At 41.7% G+C, this 18,892-nt stretch overlaps 1 protein-coding gene across 1 annotated transcript; it reads left to right on the forward strand.

Annotated features, from left to right (window-relative positions):
* The first annotated feature begins 3,835 nt into the window (after nucleotides 1-3,835).
* On the forward strand, nucleotides 3,836-5,808 carry LOC147419102 (jasmonate-induced oxygenase 4-like). The gene is made up of 3 exons (XM_086505427.1): nucleotides 3,836-4,458; nucleotides 4,674-4,998; nucleotides 5,416-5,808. Exons 1-3 carry the CDS (start codon nucleotides 3,968-3,970, stop codon nucleotides 5,644-5,646), a joined length of 1,047 nt encoding a protein of 348 aa, XP_086361553.1. The 5' UTR covers nucleotides 3,836-3,967; the 3' UTR covers nucleotides 5,647-5,808.
* Nucleotides 5,809-18,892: the final 13,084 nt, after the last annotated feature.

Raw genomic sequence — 18,892 nt, forward strand, 5'->3', positions numbered from 1 at the left:
GAAGCTCCCCCTAGAGATAGGTTAGGCATAGGTCCACACAAATCACTATGAACAAGTGCCAACTGTGTATCTCTTCTACTGCTTCTATGATTATGTGGCTACTGTGTTTGCTTACCATACAGACAATGTTCACAGAATTCAAAATCATTAAATGACAAGCCAGGCAAATAACCAGAACGAGACAAGATTTCCATTCCCTTATTGGACATATGTCCTAACCGGCTATGCCACAAAGAAACGTTCGGCTACTTGGTTACATTGATTACATTTTTAGAGACATTTGATACATAAATCATGTAAAGTCCTCCAGACTTTACTCCATGTGCTACTGTCATAGAACCCTTGGATATCTTCCACATGTTTTGTCCAAAAGTGGTGACATAGCCAGCATCATCAAGTAAACCTGTGCTGATCAAGCTCTTTGTAATAGCGAGAACATGTCTCACATTTTTCAGTGTGAAAGAAGAGCCATTCTGAAACTTCAATTGAACATCTCCAACACCTAAGATCTCACATGTCTGCCCATTGCCTAGCCGAACATGATCTTTAGTGGTCACATAAGTGGTAAACCACTCCTTGTTTGGAGACACATGAAGTGATGCTCCTGAGTCTATAATCCAGTCACTCAGTGCATTTCCATCAGATGCTGTAAGAAGAGCTGAGTCCATTGTATTTTTCAAGAAGTAGATATCTCCTGACACTAGACTGTCATCCTCTGCAACAGTGTGTGTCACATTTATTTCTTGAATCTTCACTGAGGACTTGTTCTTCTCACCATAGTCTTCTGCTTTCTCTTTGCCTTTTTCTGCTTTCCATTCTCTGCAGTCTCTTTTCATGTGACCCTTCTTGCCACAATGGTAGAATTCTATGTCACTCTTGCCTTTAGCACTGCGAGACTTGCTACGAGACTGATTCCTCTTTCCACCTTTGTACTTTTCTTTGGTCCTTACCCTGACAACTAAGGCTGTTCCTTTGCCTTTGTCCATTGTCTTCTATTGGTTTCTTCAGTAAAGCAGACTGCCTTCTACACCTGCTATGGTCAAACCATATGGAGGTGCAGAATTACTCAAAGCTGTGCGAAAAGTGTCCCAACTTTCTGGCAATGTGATCAACAGGAACATAGCTCTAACAGGTTCATCAAACTTGACACCTTGAGCTGACAACTGATTGTAGATTGTGTTGAATTCATTCAGATGATTGGACATAGGTGTCCCTTCTTTCATCTTCAAGTCAACAAGCTTCTTAAGCCAGTATACCCGTGAAGCTGCACTCTGCTTCTCCTAAAGATCACTCAGCTTTAACCATGCTTGATAAGCAGACATCCCGTCTGCTACATTGAAGTAAACACTTTCTGCCAAAGTCAGCATAATGGTAGAAAGTGCCAATTCATCCATTTCGCTCCATTCATCTTCGTCCATATCTTCTGATTTTATCCCCTTGAGATTTATAGGTTTTATCTGCTTCTTTTGTACCAACACGTGCCAAATCTGCTTCTTCCACAATGGGAAATTGGTTCCATCCAACTTCTTGATATTGTAAAGAGCAGTGTCCTGTGATCCAGCCATAGCTACACTTCACAATAGTTTACTTTCCTAGGAAAAATTCGGCAGAGTTTCCCCTGTAAACTGACCTCTGAACCAATATCAACCTGTCAAATGAACCAAGAAAGCTTCAGATTCTGCAGAAATTTCGGCAGAGTCTCCTTTGTAAAATGGCTCTGGTGTACTCAAAAACAGACCAAAAACAGACCAAAAACAGCTCAAAAAACCACTATCTCTCTAACACTGTAAGCTGTGGGTAAACCTGTCCTGCACTTGTACTGTCTCTCACTGTCCTGTCACTATCCTGTAAGCATAGACTGCGACAATGCCTCAACGGCAGTAAAGCAAAGATGCAATCCCAACTGTTTAACTCACAGTCAATACATCCTAGCTGCCTATCTAAGGGTGCTCGAGGGATCGCTCCAAGACCTGTATCACCAAAAGGATCTCAACATTCGAGAATCCCCCAACTCAATAAAACCTCACTCGACCCTCAACAAAGGCTGCAGTAAATCTGACAATACATAGACTTTCCACAAAGTCATACATCCACAAATTTCCCACTGTATGCTGTAACCGCTGCGGCGGTTGTTTGCTGCATGACTCACAACCAGCAAACCCTCAACAGACATACATCATCTCTGACAATACATCCCATGTGGAAGTACTTGCAATGTTAGGATGACATCTGGAATATCAAGCTGCAAACACAAGCTACCTGATGAACTAGTGGATGTCGCCTACAATCTGTGTGTAGATGCGCCCGTGTCGTATGTGACACGCCTCCAAGAACTGTCAGCCGTCCTTCGATGTGTAGACAACCACAAATTAGAACTCTGGAAGTGCAGATATCCTCAGCACTTGCAGTCGTAGGCCGAAACCCCAAAATTGCAGAGTCGGATCTGCACCCGCCGAGACCACGTAGTCGAAAATGGCTTGCGCAGAACTTTGTCTTCGCCTGTCGAATCTCACTCCAATCTGAGCAGGTGACTCTGGCTACCTGCAAATGCTGCCCCGAGCCTCGATCTGAGCTCTGATACGAGTTGAAGGAGTACAAGCGGAAGTGCGACGCGAGAGAGAGTGCGAGAAGAAAAGCACGACGATATGGTGAACTCGCTCTACTGTAATGTGTAGAGCATAGTGAGTTCTTATTAGGTTTTTACAAAAGAATATGTGTACATACCTGGCGGCCCGCCCACTTACCTGGGCGACCACATTGGGCTTTATACCCCAACAATATTTATCTGCAGGTTATGATGGTGATGTAGCAATTGAAGCAAAAAGTTAAAATGGGTCCTTTTCTTGCAATGGTGAATACAAAAAGATCTTAATTGGGGATGCAAGGATGCAAAGCATCTTAGCATTCAAATGCATTTGGGATCTTCTATGGCTAGCAATGTTGTTTTAGCTTCTAGGAGCCATTGTCGTTGACTTCTTTAGCTTCACATATTTGGAGAAGCTGTAGATGTTTTACATCTATTCCAAGGCATGTGTGTGTGTGGATGTGTGTGTGTGTGTGTGTGTGTGTGTGTGTGTGTGTGTGTGTGTGAGAGAGAGAGAGAGAGAGAGAGAGAGAGCATAATTTTAAACAACATAGGAACAATCCAAAAAGGGACATTAGTGTGTGTGTGTGTGTGTGTGTGTGTGTGTGTGAGAGAGAGAGAGAGAGAGAGAGAGAGAGAGAGAGAGAACATAATTTTAAACAACATAGGAACAATCCAAAAAGGGACATTAGTGTGTATGTGTGTGTGTGTGTGTGTGTGTGAGAGAGAGAGAGAGAGAGAGAGAGAGAGAGATTGTTATCTTCTTAGAGTGATTCCAAGGACTACGGTTTCATTCTCCTCACACGTGGACATGCAGAGTGATTCCAAGGACTACGGTTTCATTCTCCTCACTAAAACTTGTGTAAATTTGCCAGTTTTCTTAAGGCAAGCTCAAAATCTAACTGGGATTTTATGATTTTAGCGAGTTAAAATACATTGTACCCTGGTTTTTTTCTAACAGTGCTATGGAGTGTCTGTTGTGAAAGGTGATAGGGTGGGGTGGGCGTTGAAAACTTTGGTCCATGATTATATATTTGGGCGTTGAAAAGTCCTTGAATATATACACGTTCAGACTTGCATGGCCAAAATCACATGCTTCTCCTTTCCACACCTCAAGCTCGTTGCTCCACGCGACACAAGCAGCTCGTTTGAAAGGCAGTGACCTCGCTCATCATTAATGGCGTCCCCCGTCCCACGTTTGCATGGCCTGCTTCTGTGTGCTTAAGATTGCGCGTATAAACGCCTCTCCACAGCATTCTCCGTGCCACGCTTCCCATTTCGGCGAAGAAGCACCGCCCACTTGTGAGGGGGTTTTCTCCTCTCTGACTGTCTCTCAGCGGAGCCTTCCATAGCTCGCGGCTTCATTGCCTTCGTGTAGGTTTAATGGCTCCCGCTATGCCTCCTCCGGTTAAGCTCTCCGAAGCCGATTTGGTGGAGAAAATTTCCAAAGGAGATGGTGCCATCCCTGATAAATTCATTCTGCCTGTGGAGCACAGGCCTGAGGTGCTTCTCACTAAATCCAGTGATGAGATCCCGGTGATTGACATGGCGGGCTTGAAAGGTGACAAAAGGGAGGAAACCCTAGCTGAGATTCACAATGCTTGTCTGGAATGGGGTTTCTTCCAGGTTGTTAACCATGGCGTTGATCCTGCTGTCATGGTCTACATGAAGCAGCAGGTTGAGGAATTTCTTGCTCTTCCTGTGCATGAGCGAGCTCCCGGTGGCATCAAGAAGGGTGTTGCTAGCCAAGGCTATGGTACTGGCTATGTGAAGCCAGATACTGGAGCTCGTGACTGGCGAGACTATTTTCTTCTCCGAACTTACCCTGAGTCCATGAGGGACTATGAAACCTGGCCCAACCGCGACTCATTCAGGTAAATGCCTTGTCCCATGTGGTGATGTCCACAACTGTGGATTTCTGGTTTTGTAGAAGATTTTCATGCTTTGGCTCATGGAAACTTGTGCATTTCTGGTTTTTTATGCTTTGGCTCATGGAAACTTGTGCACCGATGTGATACTGCTTGCTAGTTCCCCATCTGTGTTTCAAAGGGCTGAAACGATTACTCACCTACGGACATTGTGTGTGCAGAGATGCCATTAGCAAATACACTTTGGAGATGAAGAAATTGTCTGAGGAGCTGTTGGAATGTTTGTCGATCAATTTGGGACTGGGACCAGACTACCTGGTTGAGGCTTTGGGAGAGTTGCACCAGGATCTACTGATCAATCATTATCCACCTTGCCCAAACCCATCTATTGCAATTGGTGCCAACAAGCACACCGATCTTGGTGGAGTAACCTGCCTTTGGCAGTTGGATGATGTTGAGGGGTTGCAAGTGCTCAAGGATGATGAATGGTACCCTGTGCACCCAAAGCCTGGTGCATACATCATCAATGTGGCAGACATGGTGGAGGTATTGTAGAAAGGGTTTTTGCTTTTTTCTTTTTGTGTGGATAGTGTCAAATTGGTATTGCTATGTTGGTGGTTGATTGTGATGTTTGCGGGGTTCGCACTGAAAGTTGATTTGCTCAGCTCATTGTCACTTTTTCAGCATGCACATGTTTGCTGACATGCATTTGTGCATTCTTGTTCTTGGATGGTGAAGAAAGAAGTATTAAAGACCTCTATTGTATGCACACACCATGGATGAGACTGTTGTTGTTAATTATGTATGAGATGGTTATGTGCACAACCAATTTTCACATATACATACATGCATTCGTTTGTATGCACAAATTGGTCTTAGGAGAGATCTTCGAAATTTTTATCTCAGCTCAGATATGTATTTCGGTTTATATCATAGTGGGTTACCTATTCTATGTGTGTGCAGATTGTAAGCAATGGTATCTATAGAAGCATTCAGCACAGAGCCGTGGTAAATACAGCAAAGAGGAGGGTGTCCATCGCGGCCTTTTATGATTTGATGCCTGAACAGGTTGTGAAGCCAGCACAGCAGCTAGTTACGCCTGACCGCCCAGCCCTGCCGTCCGTTCGATTCAGTGACCATGCAATGAAGCTAGCCATTGAAACAGACAAAGTGGGAATGAAGGTGGTGAACTAGTAGTGCCCCTTTGCCATGTCCACATGCAATAATTGTTACTAGTCAACACTGAGGTTTATAGGGCGGTTTGTTCATTGTGATATTTAAATATAACTTTACTAATTATCATTATATGTCACCATACTGATTCAATGATTTTAAAGCCACATGGTTCAAAGCGAAGTCCTTCCGTGTATGGCATTGTAATGGATTTCTCTCTCTCTCTCTCTCTCTCTCTCTCTCTCTCTCTCTCTCTTTACAGTGCTCGAGTTCAAGACTTGAATTGATCTACGAAAGTTCAAGACTTGAATTGATCTATCAAACAATGTTTTGTGGTGTATGTTTTGATACCAGTTGAAGCTGAAGGAGCCTTGAGGTATGGGGGTTAGAAGAATAAAGGCATTGGGTAACATGTAGAGAGAGAGATAGAGAGAGCGAGAGTGCGTACCATTTCATTGTATTCATTGTAGAGAGTGAACGCACTATTTCACTGTATATTCATTCACCAATTTATAGGGAAGAGTGCGCATATTTTGCGATGGGGTGGTCGCAAGTGAGACTGCAGGAGGCTAGTGTATGAGAGTAGGTGTTGCTAGGTCCCTCATTGCGTCTTGAGTCCAATGGGTTGTGGCATAGCTTACTCATAGAAAGTAGAATTGTATTGTATATCTCGGTTCCATTGAGTTCTGACCTATGAATGTACATTGGAAGCTTTAATTGTATCTATCTATTATAAAAGGGGGAAGAATTCCGGACTGCTCCTTTGCACTTGGACACTGGGTCTTGAGTGTAGTGAGTTGTCCTCATCTCTATAGCACACAGGCGTGGGCAAATGGGATCAATGGTGGAGGAGGAAAAGGCGATGTGCGTCAATTATGGTCCGTCAGATCTGAGGTTTGCCTCAAATTTACAAATTTTCCATGTATTTACTAACCGGTCCACATCTACAATATGACATACTTGAATCCCTTATATTTCAACGTACATGAGGGTGTAGTGGTTAGTGCACATGGCTCGTGGCGGGCAAGTCGAGGGTTCGACACATGGTGCGGAATGACCTGAATTTATAAGTTGGTCCACATTTACAATATGACATACTTGAATCCATTATATAACGTACGCATGAGGGTGTAGTGGTTAGTGCACATGGCTCGAGGTGGGCAACTTGAGGGTTCAAGACATGGGGTGCGGAATAACTCGAATTTACAAGTTTGTCCAAACTTACTTTTCTTCTCGAATTTATTCAACGTCCCGAATAATTGAGCATGTCTGTGATTGTGTGGAGGATGGGCCTTGGCATAGCTTATTTATAGCGAGCGGAATTGTAAGGTATAACTAGGAGACTCCTTGAGCTTAACATATGAATAATATACATTGATACCTCTAATTGTATCTACTTATAGTAAACGCGGGAAGGATTCCGGCCACCTACCTTGCAACTCCGCTATTGTGCCTTGTAGCTATGGTGGCAACACACACACAGAGGTGGTTGAAGAGTGTTGACCAAACTAGTGTTCCTAGATGCTCAAACGGGGTAAGCCATGATCATTGTTGGTACCTGCATATCTTGGTACATACAAAATGAGGATAAATCATTGGTGCGTTGTGTGCCGATGCATGAGGCACAACTATTTTCAGGATTAATCGATAATGTTGCATTATGTGACGAATTTCTGTTTGAACAATTGTACCTCATTTCTCGAAGTGATGATGTGGTATGTTCAATTGGAAGAGAAGGGGTTGAATGGAGAAGAGAGACCACTGATCATTTGAAAGAACTTACGAAGTTCCGGATGTGGGACACAAAACCCTAAAAGACAAAAGCTTGGAATGTGGGAGAGATTATCGTAAAGAAGTTACGAAGTATCGGTTGTGGGACACAAAACCCTAAAAGACAAAAGCTTGGAATGTGGGAGAGATTATCGTAAAGAAGTTACGAAGTATCGGTTGTGGGACACAAAACTCTAAAAGACAAAAGCTTGGAATGTGGGAGAGATTATCGTCAATTACTTAGACATGTTGACGAGGTAGGTCATACAGATTTTTGTGTTTTGCTTTGTTGGTGCCACATGACAAGTTGTACGGCATTAGGGCTAAAACCGACTCAAAAAGGGATGTGGAAGAAGTTGGTTAACTTGTTAGTTAGCAAAGCTATTTGTCAAAGCGGCTCCAAATTTGGTCGCCATAGGTACTTATAACATATATATACTATTTATAGCATGTTTAGATACATATATTCAAACATTCCAAAAGTTATCATTTTCACATTATTCCTTTGCATCTCACCTCAAATTTTGAGAATTGTATTTATATACATATCTCTAAATATTCGAAAAGATCACATTTCGCATCATACTCAATTGTCTTGACGACAAATAGCTGTTTTCACTTTTGAATGATTCAATCCCTCTTTGTTCTCTCTTCACTCTCCTATGATCTTTCAGAGTGCTCTAATCACTTTCACGAGCCTTCTCTCCTCTTGCAATGTAAATAGCTTGCTGCTTCGTTATCTCCCTTATACTTGCTATTGTATGCTCTTCACTACTTGCAATGAGTGATGGATCTTCCATTACTGATAATTGCAAGTTTCATTTGAACATGAAGCTCAACCAAGAATATGCAACCGTGTGGAATGTCTATCAAAGGCCGTTTATTAATGCAAATGAAGCACAACAACTTTGCAGCGAGGGGAAGCACCACATTGACCTATGGATAGATTGGAACTTGTACGGATCTTAAAGTATCACAAGATTAAAGCTTTTGGGTTGCCTATGTTTCACAATGTAAGGAAAGTGAGAGATCCATTAAATGAAGAAATACCCAAACATTTTGGAGAATACTATCATATAGAGGGAACGCTACCATACGAAAAACAGAAGAAGAAATCTTTCTTTGAGTATAATGTTTTCAATAACATTTGGGTGAGTGTAAAAAGAGTCCAATCTGCTACGAGGTTTTGAATACACAGGATTGATAATATACATGACAAGCTATAGTATCCTACATGTTTCAGTGGAATCAACCTGAAACGCGGCTATCATCAGATCAGGATTGCTCCTGGAGATGTATACAAGTTTGTGTTCAAAACGTTGTTGTGCAGCTCCGCTTCCATGGAGGGAAAGTGAGCAGAGGGATGTAGATTAAGCTTCTTTGAAGGCTATGTGTTTATTGATCATTAGTAAGGGCTTGATAACAAGCTAATTTTAAGCTGAAAGTATGCCAGAGATGCGGCTTTGAAGGGCCAAAAGTTATTTTGTCAATGCTAAAAGAGAGTATGCTTGAAGTGATCATAGATGTGAGTTTACAAGCCTTTCCTTACGGCTCGTCGATCGGAGCTATGGTGAGGAAGTTATGCAAATTTTAAGGTTGAGTGGTTTGTAGATCTGTATCGGATTGGGCAATTGCACATGAGAAATCAGGGCTCAAGTGAGTACATGGACACGGAGTGCTCACCATCTGGAGAATCTCGGTCATTTCAAATTGGAAATCGGAGTTTTGATTGCCAAGATACTTTCACCCGGGGCCAGTTCTATGCTAGATTGGTCGCCTCGATCAGTGAGCCATCTGAGAATTTTGCAACCTTGCCAGGGATTATATTCATAATATATGGTGATTGAAGGCCATAGTAATTTATGGCACATCAATCAAAGATCGGAGTGCAAACTTACAACCTCACAAAGTCGGCAATGACCGCAGTGGATTTGATAATTTTGGGAATGTATGGTGTGAATTGTTCAAGGCCGTCAAAATGTCAATGTGTAGAGAAAATGGAGGGGAGTGTGACTCAGTGTGCAGGCTTGGAAGAGGATTTAATGGTCTGGTGATTGGGGTCTTAGGCAATAAGTGATAAACAATTGAAATTAGGGAAGAAATTGAATTTTGGAGTTTTTTTAAGTGGCTTAAGAGGCTCTTAGAGGGTGGCCACCCTTGGGGGTGACATGTGGTAGTTGAATAAAACCCATATGCAAAGGAAGAGGGCCACCATGCAGGCATTATAGCCTAGGTCATGTCTTACTTGGGTATCAAACAAGGTGGGGAGAGCTTGAAGCTCTCGTGAGCTATGGAGGAGGTGTTGCGTTGGCGGTGTGCCTAGCGTTGTCGGGCGTAGCCGTCTTGACGTAACGGTGGTTGGTGTGCACTGTGGCACTGTCGTCTAGTAGGCGAAGCGATTGTTGACATGGCATTTGGGGCGTCTATTCTTGCACCAACATTTTTAAAGAGTAAAGGGAAGGGGGGGGGTCCCCACTAGCGTTAGCGCTAGTACAGGGGCCTTCCCGCGATGTACAAAGAGAGAGAGAGAGAGAGAGAGAGAGAGAGAGAGAGAGAGAGAGAGAGAGAGTCGGCCGAGCCTACAAGAGACACATTCACATGAAAAAGTTTCTAATTCAAGAGGGAAAGACTAAAAAAATAGCCTATGGGCTCTATAAAACCCATTTTTTGGCATTTTTTAGGAGTTCAAAGTTTTTTTGGGAAAGCAATCACAGAGGGATTTGGAGAGCAAGAAGAACAAGACGAGGAGAGTTTTTGAAGGCCATTACGGCGATGGAGCGAGGGGAATTTCCGTACCGCCATCAAGGTCACCACGAGATCTCCATTTGCTTCTACTTCTACATAGTTTCATGAACTGTTTCTCTATTATCAATATTCAGTCGGGTCAATCCGGTGTAAGGAAGCTTAAACTCTTTAATCTACAACTAATATACATTTCGTTAACAATGCCTCTTGGACAAACGTGCGTCTTATCTTGTTCGTGTTAGCAAATCTGTTTATTTTTGTACTTTATTTCATTTCAAATCAATTATTAGCCTATTGTGTGGTGTGGGGCTTCTTTCTCTCCTCTCTTTTCCCACAGCAAATAGCCCGGCGCTGACCCGGCTTACCTTTGAACCCTTAAACCCCGACCCCTTGGTGAACTCGACACAAAATCGAGTCGGGGTGGGAAAGTTTTACTAAGGAAGGTGTCTACACCGCATGTGGCAGCCATCAACAGATGATGGAGCAGTTTGCAGTGTATATGCAACATCAACAGATTGCCCACCAACAATTGTATAATCTGCAGGAGAGGATTTGTAAAGCTCGAAGACAATCATAGATAAATTATAGGGGTTTGGAGGCCAGGATATTAGCTTTGCATATCTATGAGCAAGCAATGCAAGATAGCAGAATTATTGATCAGAATGTAGAGGAAGGCTTTCATCTAATTGATGCGGGAAATAAGGGGCCAAATTAAAGAGATTCATGCGGCTCAAGGACCAAATTGGGAGGAATTCAAGAAGGCACTGCAGGAGGAATATTTTCTTGAGGATTCACAGAGGGTAACCAGACAAAGCTTCATGAAGTGGGTGCAGAAGAAGAACAAAAATCTATCTGCACGAGAGCTGCAACATGAATTTGAAAAGAAATTTGACCAGTTATTCTTGGCAAAGCAATGTTCGATGAAGGATCAGAAGGTTGAGTTGTTTATTCAAACTACTGATTCGCGAATTCAGAAGAGTTTGGTACAATTGCTGGAATATTCCACAGGTGAATTGGGATTAACGTTTGGTTGGAAAATAGTCACTGAAGCGGTTAATATGATCGTGAAATGACAAATGAGGGTTGCCAAGCTGATTGTGGCCGATGGTGTTGTGGAAGAGGAAACTAAGAAGAAATCATCCTCAACAATACCCAAAGTTGAAGAGCCGGTTCTCAACGAACTGGTGAAAGGCATTTAAGAGTTAACTTTGAATTTCAAAACTATAAAATTTGAAGGATTAGCTGCAAAGGGGTCTACTTTTGAGCCTTAGTAGCAACCTCCACACAAAAATTGGGATCGATACATGTGGTGCGGTAGTGATGACCATAGATATGTTAAGGAGTTTGATGAAGCTTACAAAAGGAATGTGGTTTTTTGGAAAGATAAGAAGATTCACCTCAGGGCAACATGTGAGATGCTTCACTTGAACTTCAGAAGGGGCGGCATAAATAGTCTAGTACAAGAAATACAACATAATGTTGCTCTTGTGGAAGCAGCTACATATGGGCTGCAGGTTTACGAAAAGGGAGATGATGATGGTGCAGGTGCAAAGAGGCAATTGTGGTATTATGCTCTAAAGACATCGGAAGCAGGCAAGGTGGCTTATGGAAAATTACGACAAGTAGGGCATTCCATTCGAGAAACCATGGGGTGGACTGATCCAATGGATTCTCTTTCAGTATATGCATTTATTGCCAAGTCTCAAGCTAATGAGGCTATGGTGGAAGAGAAGCGAAAAAGGGATGAACAAGTTGCAGGGACATAAGAAAGGGCAACGAGATCCACTAGCAAGAAAGAGGAAGAGCCTACTCCCAAACCTGCTCCTAAAGTGGTCATGGAGGAGGCACCAAAGGACAAGAAACAAGGTAAGCCCAGGGAAACCTCTTATAAGCTGAAATCTGATATGGAATTGGCAACATATCTAAAGAAGGTCTTTGAAGAACACATCCTTAACAGTAAAATGAAGCTCACATTGGGTGATATTCTGGGAATTTCCAAGCACGAGTCCCATGAAGAGATCATCGATTTTATCAAAAGAAAGAGGCAGATACCAAGTGAACAGGAGCCACGCTCAGTTAAGAGCCAGATGATTCGACACATTGAAGCAATTGTGGATGATTATGAATAACAATTTAAAGATCTTGAAGATGAAGGGTTGAGGCCTGTGGTGCTTTCAAACCCAATTGTACATGAGGTAATAAATGTTCATTTTAATGATGAGGACATAGAAATTATACCCAAGAGTCACTTTTCAAGGACTCATTGGGTAAGGGAAACAATTGAAACCGTTGTGAAGCTTGGCGCATTCAAGAATTGGTCTTAGCACTTGTAGACCATAGATCGGAGATAAATCTAATGGAAAAAAGCTTGCACAAAAGGGGGAAATGGTCTATTGATGTGGACCATGGTTGGCAGACTTGAGCTGCCAACATGCTTCTAGGCGACCTCGATGGTGCATGTGCAAATGTTAAAGTAACTATAGGCTATTTCTGTGATGAGAAAAACTTTTTTGTACAGGAGCATTCCTCTTATCCACTGATTTTGGGACAGCCCTACATTACGACAGTATGTATGGAGACAAAGGTGCTAGATGATGGTTTGGCCTATGCGAGGGTTCATAGCCGATATGGTAAGAAAGAGGTTCAATTCTTGACTGTATGTGTTGACCATGCCAGGAAAAAAGAAATATTACGTGATCATCCATTACCAAAGATACATAAGAGTTTAAAGAACACACGTTTTCCTTGGATTTTCTTGGAGTGCCACTATAAAGCGGGACTATGGTGGTACAAGTGAGGAGAAGTTCTTGCAAAGAGAAACTTTCTCTTCAAGGTTTTTGGGGTTAACGTATGAAGGTTCAGTATCTTACAGAAAATTTAATGATTTGCTAAAGTGGGAGAAGTAGTATGTTTCAAATATCCAAAGTGAATTGTAGGGATGTGATGTGCTTGAACCAGAGATGTGATTTTAGGGATCTTTGAAGAAGTATCTTATGTATGTCAAGCTCTTCATACATGTCCTTTGAGTGGACCTTAACAACTTCAGTTCCTGTTTGTAACATGTATTGCATGATCTCATCAAGCTCTGACATAGTATCTATACGATGCACTTATGCATATTGACGATAATTTTGGTAAAGTAGTTGAAGCACAAGTAGAGACGAAGTACAATATTGTTGCCAATAAAGTGAGACTAGTGGCTACACATGTACCAGAAGAAAGTGATGGTGTGATCAAAGAAGATTCTCAACGGCCTATGCTTCGAGATCTGGACATAAGTTTACTAAGGAGACATTAAAGCACCTAAAGATTGGAGAGGATGGTTTCCTCAATGAAGAGGAGATCAAATACTTTCAAGGTATGCTCAAAAAACACGATAGAGCTTCTTTTGAGCCAAGTGAGATTGAATGTGTGGATCCAAGTGTTGTTTCACCTATGGTTATATTCACTATTCCTCACATGCCATGGAGCTTACATCCCATTCTAGTTCCTAAAGCTCACTTACCAAAGATTATCAATTTGCTTAATGAGAAGACACAAATGGGTATTTTGGAGCCATCATGTGCACCATACTTTAACTGGTGGTTCACTGTTTCGAAGAAAAATGGTACTTTAAGGTTCATTCAGGATATGCATCCAGTTAATAAGGTAACAACTCACAATGTGGGTACTGGCCCAATTGTGGATGAATTTGTTGAGGCCTTTGCAGGTAGATCTATTTACTCCATGGGTGATCTTTACTCTAGATATAATCAATTTCAGCTACGTTTGGAGAGCAAGGATCTTACTACTATGATGCACACTCCTCTCAGTTTGGTAAGGATGTGCACTCTGCCCCACAGGGTGCTACTAGTTTTGTAGCTCATATGTCTCTACCATGACTAAAACTCCAAAAAAAAACTCTTTATCAGACCTTAGAGGAGTAGCAATGTCCCAAAGTTCTATCTTAATCTGTGGCTTGTTGATGAGCATTGAACACCTTGGCTCTAAATCAAACTGCATACCTGTGTCCTTCTGCATCATCCTAACCTATAGCCCACCGAATACATGTTGGGCTAGTGTCAACTATTAAGATTATTGGCCTTTCACATTTGCAGTCAACATTTCTCAAGGTTGGAGCCTCAAGAAGCATCTTCTTTAGTTTCCTAATAGCCTTTGTGTGAACTTCTTCCCAAACAAACCTTTTTCCTTTCCTTAGCAACAACTGATAAAGCGCCTCTTTATCATGAGCAAAATGTGGCAGCCAAATAAGGTAGAATACAGGCACCCAAAAATCGACGAACTTCAGTAACTAAAGAGCATGTTTCTTTCATCTTTTGGATAGCTTCAACTTTAACTGGACTTGGCCTTCTATCATTTGGACTGCACATATGCCCCACAATTTAAACTTCTTTAGCACCAAAAATTGATTTTTGCCCTGAAAGTGTCAAGTTAACTTCTTCAAGTCTAGATAAAATAGCATCACAGTCAGCAATATGTTGAGCAACAAATTGCCGGCACCCCCTCTGATCTTTTACTCATCTTTGGACCCTTTTCGCATCCTTTAATCGGTAGATCATCAATGAAATGCATAGTAACATGAGGGATAAAGTCCCTTAATACCTTATTCATGACGTTCATCATATGATAGGGATGATTGCGAACTGTTGTACTCTGTACATTGCCATGCTTCACTGGAAGCCTATTAATTTTCTTACCCCTGAATTTTGTCATATTGCAGGTAGAGAGTAGCCCGACTCTGGCTATGCCAAAGAGTGTTTTTTGCACCCCGGAAACTTGAATTTTCACATTCTTGAGCTCACTACAAACATTTCTTCAGGTAAAAGTAAGCTTGAATCCTCAAAGAGAGGATTATTGCTGGCATTGAAGGTTTCTTTTGCCATACCTGTTTTATCTTGGAATCTGCAACTTTGTTGGTTGAGTTGTCCTTCTTTGACTATGAAGACTCCATTGTCCGTTTGATTCTCCAATTGGGCCTGTTTGTAAGGAGCCTTTGAGGTTGTTGTAGACCTCGATTGACTGTCTTCATTTCACTTTTGACTTTGAGCATTGGAAGACGTAGGAATCCAAATCTCTCCGTTACCTTTGTAACTCCTTTGTTGACTTTGCTTAGCTCTAGTTCTTGTTGAGCTCTTAAGATCTTCTTGTAGTTCTGGTGTAGTTGCAGTTGGCTTGTGGTTGACTGGTAGCCAAATCTTTGTATAACCTGTGTGGAATCCTTGTCCAAGAGGAATATTCTTTGAGATCCGTCTCTGTTTTGTATTCTCTTGAGAGTTGTGGTAGACTTTATAGATTTATAGCATCTGATGTCATTCTATTGTAGACTTGATTCTTAGGTATCTTAAGATATTTTTGAGGTTGATACCTAGTGAGTCCTTTTTCTTGGGAGGAAATTGATTTCACTTTGTATGTCTAACCTGCGGTTTTGGTACCCATAGCTGTCTGTTACCTCTATAGTACTCATGTTCTTTTAAGCTCCATTGTGATGCTATCCATCCCATGTGTTTCTCTTTCTGTGTTGATCTTTTGTCTTCAATCCACATTGGATCACTGACTTTTACTAGACTGCTCGGAACAAACACTTTCTTGACTTTCCCTTGCTTGCTTGAGTACTTTGGCTGACAAACCTTTGTTTTTTTGGGTGTCTTCCTAGAGGTTTCAGTTGGGTCAGCAATTGACTTGAAGTTTTGAAATCCTGACTTGCTAGAAAAGGTTGATCCATGAGGGTTCTTTGATGTAGAGGCATATGTTGTCACACCTTTAGGGCTAGTCGGTGGAAGGTCCACTTTAGCTTTACCTTTGTCTGCAAGACTTGTCGTTGATTCTTGTGACTTCTGCAATGGTACTTGTATCTGTTTCTTGCTATCTCTTGGAAAGTAGAATAGTATGGACCTTGTGTTGGTCTAATCACTTCTATCCAAGGATGACGTCTACATGCATGTCTTTTGAAGACTTTCATTGAAAATTTACGTGCTCTTCATGCTTTTGGATGCTAAGAACAACAACCATTTCTTCTTGACTAAAAACCATACCTAGCATTTCTTTACTACTCTATTTACTTGGAGTGATCTTGAGCATTCTTTGGATGCTATCTGCAACCATATTGCACTTTGCTTCTTCATCCAATAGAGCATTGCATCTGACACTTGCTCCATTTTCACTTTTGAGGACTATAGCTATCCTCATTGGAGGTTTTCTTGAAGATTTTTGTCGTACTTTTGCCACGGTTTCATCTTGATCTAGCCTAGTCTCTATGGAAGTTGATTTGAGACTTTCTTTTCCACTCTGATTTCTATCTATTGATTCACCTAGCAATGTCTTGATCTGTGGATTGCCTATTGCTTCCTAGTTGTTTGCAACCGTGTTCTTCTTAACTTCTTATCGTGACGTTTCTTCCATCTCATTGGATCTTGTGGTTGCTTTTTGCTATGTTTGATCTCCAATTGTTATTGCTTGATCTTCTTTAAGTTTTTCTGAGGTTCTGTTCGATGGAGATGATTCATCTTCAATAAGCCCTTGTTTGATATCGATCTCCATTTTAACTGTGCTTGCGAACTTTGTGTTGTCGTCCATGGGTGGCCAATCTTGGTCTTCATTGTTTTTAGTCTCTGAAGACTGCATCTTATTTGAAATATGTGTTTGTAGAACCTTTTGAGCAAGTGGCATTCCCAATATGATGTCGTCTTGTACATCTTTTGCATTTACCACATGAAATTGAGCTTGGAGGTTCTATGAATCTTGTTGAATGGCAATGGAAATGATGTTAGGAAATATGACATAGTGAAGTATATAATTGAGTAGATTAATTGATGGAGAGAGATAATTTTCACACACAAGAGATTATAGAGTAGAGAAAGAGAGAGAGAGAGTACACACAATATACGTGGTTCACCCAATGTGGGCTACGTCCACGGGAAAGCAACCACTCAACGACTTTAGTAGTTCAAAACAAGAAGCATGTTACAAAGGGATTATACCCTTTTGGAGCTCCCAGCTTCACAATCACCACCTCACACCCACCTTGTTGCATCAACTCCACACTATGAAATGTGCGTAGAAATGGCCTCCTTTTATAGGCCAAAAGTGATGCTCTCTCTCATGAGAGGCAACCATGTGTAGCTGCTCTTGTGTAGATAAGTCCAAATTGGACCCTCCAATCCGTCCATGTGTGGCCGCCCTTGAGAAGACAAGTCCGCTTTTGAATTCGGTCACCGGCCACGGGCCATTGACTTTTGACCACCGGCCACCGGCCATTGATTATCGACCACCGGCCAACCGACTGGTCCTTTTTCAACCACTTTTCGGCCGTCGTCTAGCCAGAATATTCCGGTGAAAAGGAATATTTCTTTGGTCTCGAGACTGGGCGTGAAAATTTTGGTTCTCGGCAAGTGATTTTTATTTCTGGCAAGTGATTTTTCTTCACGCACGATGGCTTCTCCTCATAATGGGAGCCTTACAAATGTGCTTTTTTAACACAAAAAATTACAAGGGATAAATCAGGCTCCATACTTAACAATCTCCCACTTGGAGACTGATCTCCAAACCAAACTTGTGACTGCTTTCCATCCTGGATTCTTATCCTTCAATGCCGATTGAAGATGAGCAAAAGCTCAACTTCTCCTTGTTGACCACCTTTGTAAACATGTCTGCAGGATTTTCACTTGTATGCACCTTTCCTAGCTTTAGCTGTCTCTCTTCCAAAAGAGTGCGCATGAAGTGATATCTCACCTCAATGTGCTTTATCTTAAAATGAAAGGTTGAGTTCTTCGCAAGATGGATAGTGCTTTGGCCATCACTATACAAGACACAATTGTCTTGTTTGATTTCAAGCTCTTCTAAGAATTTGTTGACCACCTTTGTAAACATGTCTGCAAGATTTTCACTTGTATGCACCTTTCCTAGCTTTAGCTGTCTCTCTTCCAAAAGAGTGCGTATGAAGTGATATCTCACCTCAATGTGCTTTATCCTAGAATGAAAGGCTGAGTTCTTCGCAAGATGGATAGTGCTTTGGCTATCACTATACAAGACACAACTGTCTTGTTTGATTTCAAGCTCTTCTAAGAATCTGTGAAGCCACATAATTTCTTTACTTGCCTCCGTCATTGCTACATACTCTACTTCCGTTGGTAGAAAGTGAGACCACTTTCTACAGCTTTGAAGAACAGCTTACTGCTGTGTCTCCAACCATGAAGACATAGCCAGTAGTGCTCCTTCGAGTATCTTTATCACCTGCCATATCTGCATCAACATACCCTTCTAGAAAAATATCAGTTACTCCAAAATACAAAGCATTTGTTGTTGTCCCTTTTAGATACCTAAGTATCTACTTCACAGCTTGCCAATGCTCTTTACCTGGGTTGTCCATGAACCTACTTACAACTCCCACTGCATGTGCAATGTCTGGCCTTGTCCAAACCATAGCATACATAAGAGAACCTACCACTGCAACATATGGAACTTTAGAACATATAGGCTATCTCCTTTTGTGTCTTTGGACACATATCCTTGGTTAGTTTAAAGTGACCAGCCCAAGGTGTAGAAACCGTTTTTGCATTTTGCATTGCAAACCTTTCTAGTACCTTCTTGATGTAATCCTCTTGAGATAACTTTATTGTCTTCTTCGTCCTATCCCTTGATATCTTCATACCAATTATCCTCTTTGCAGCACCTAAATCATTCATTGAAAAATATTTAGACAGCTCCTCTTTTAGGTCTTTGATGTCCTTCATGTTTGCACTTGCAATCAGCATGT

This window comes from Adiantum capillus-veneris, chromosome 29 (assembly GCF_014529385.1).
Source record: "Adiantum capillus-veneris isolate H3 chromosome 29, ASM1452938v2, whole genome shotgun sequence".
Taxonomy (NCBI): domain Eukaryota; kingdom Viridiplantae; phylum Streptophyta; class Polypodiopsida; order Polypodiales; family Pteridaceae; genus Adiantum; species Adiantum capillus-veneris.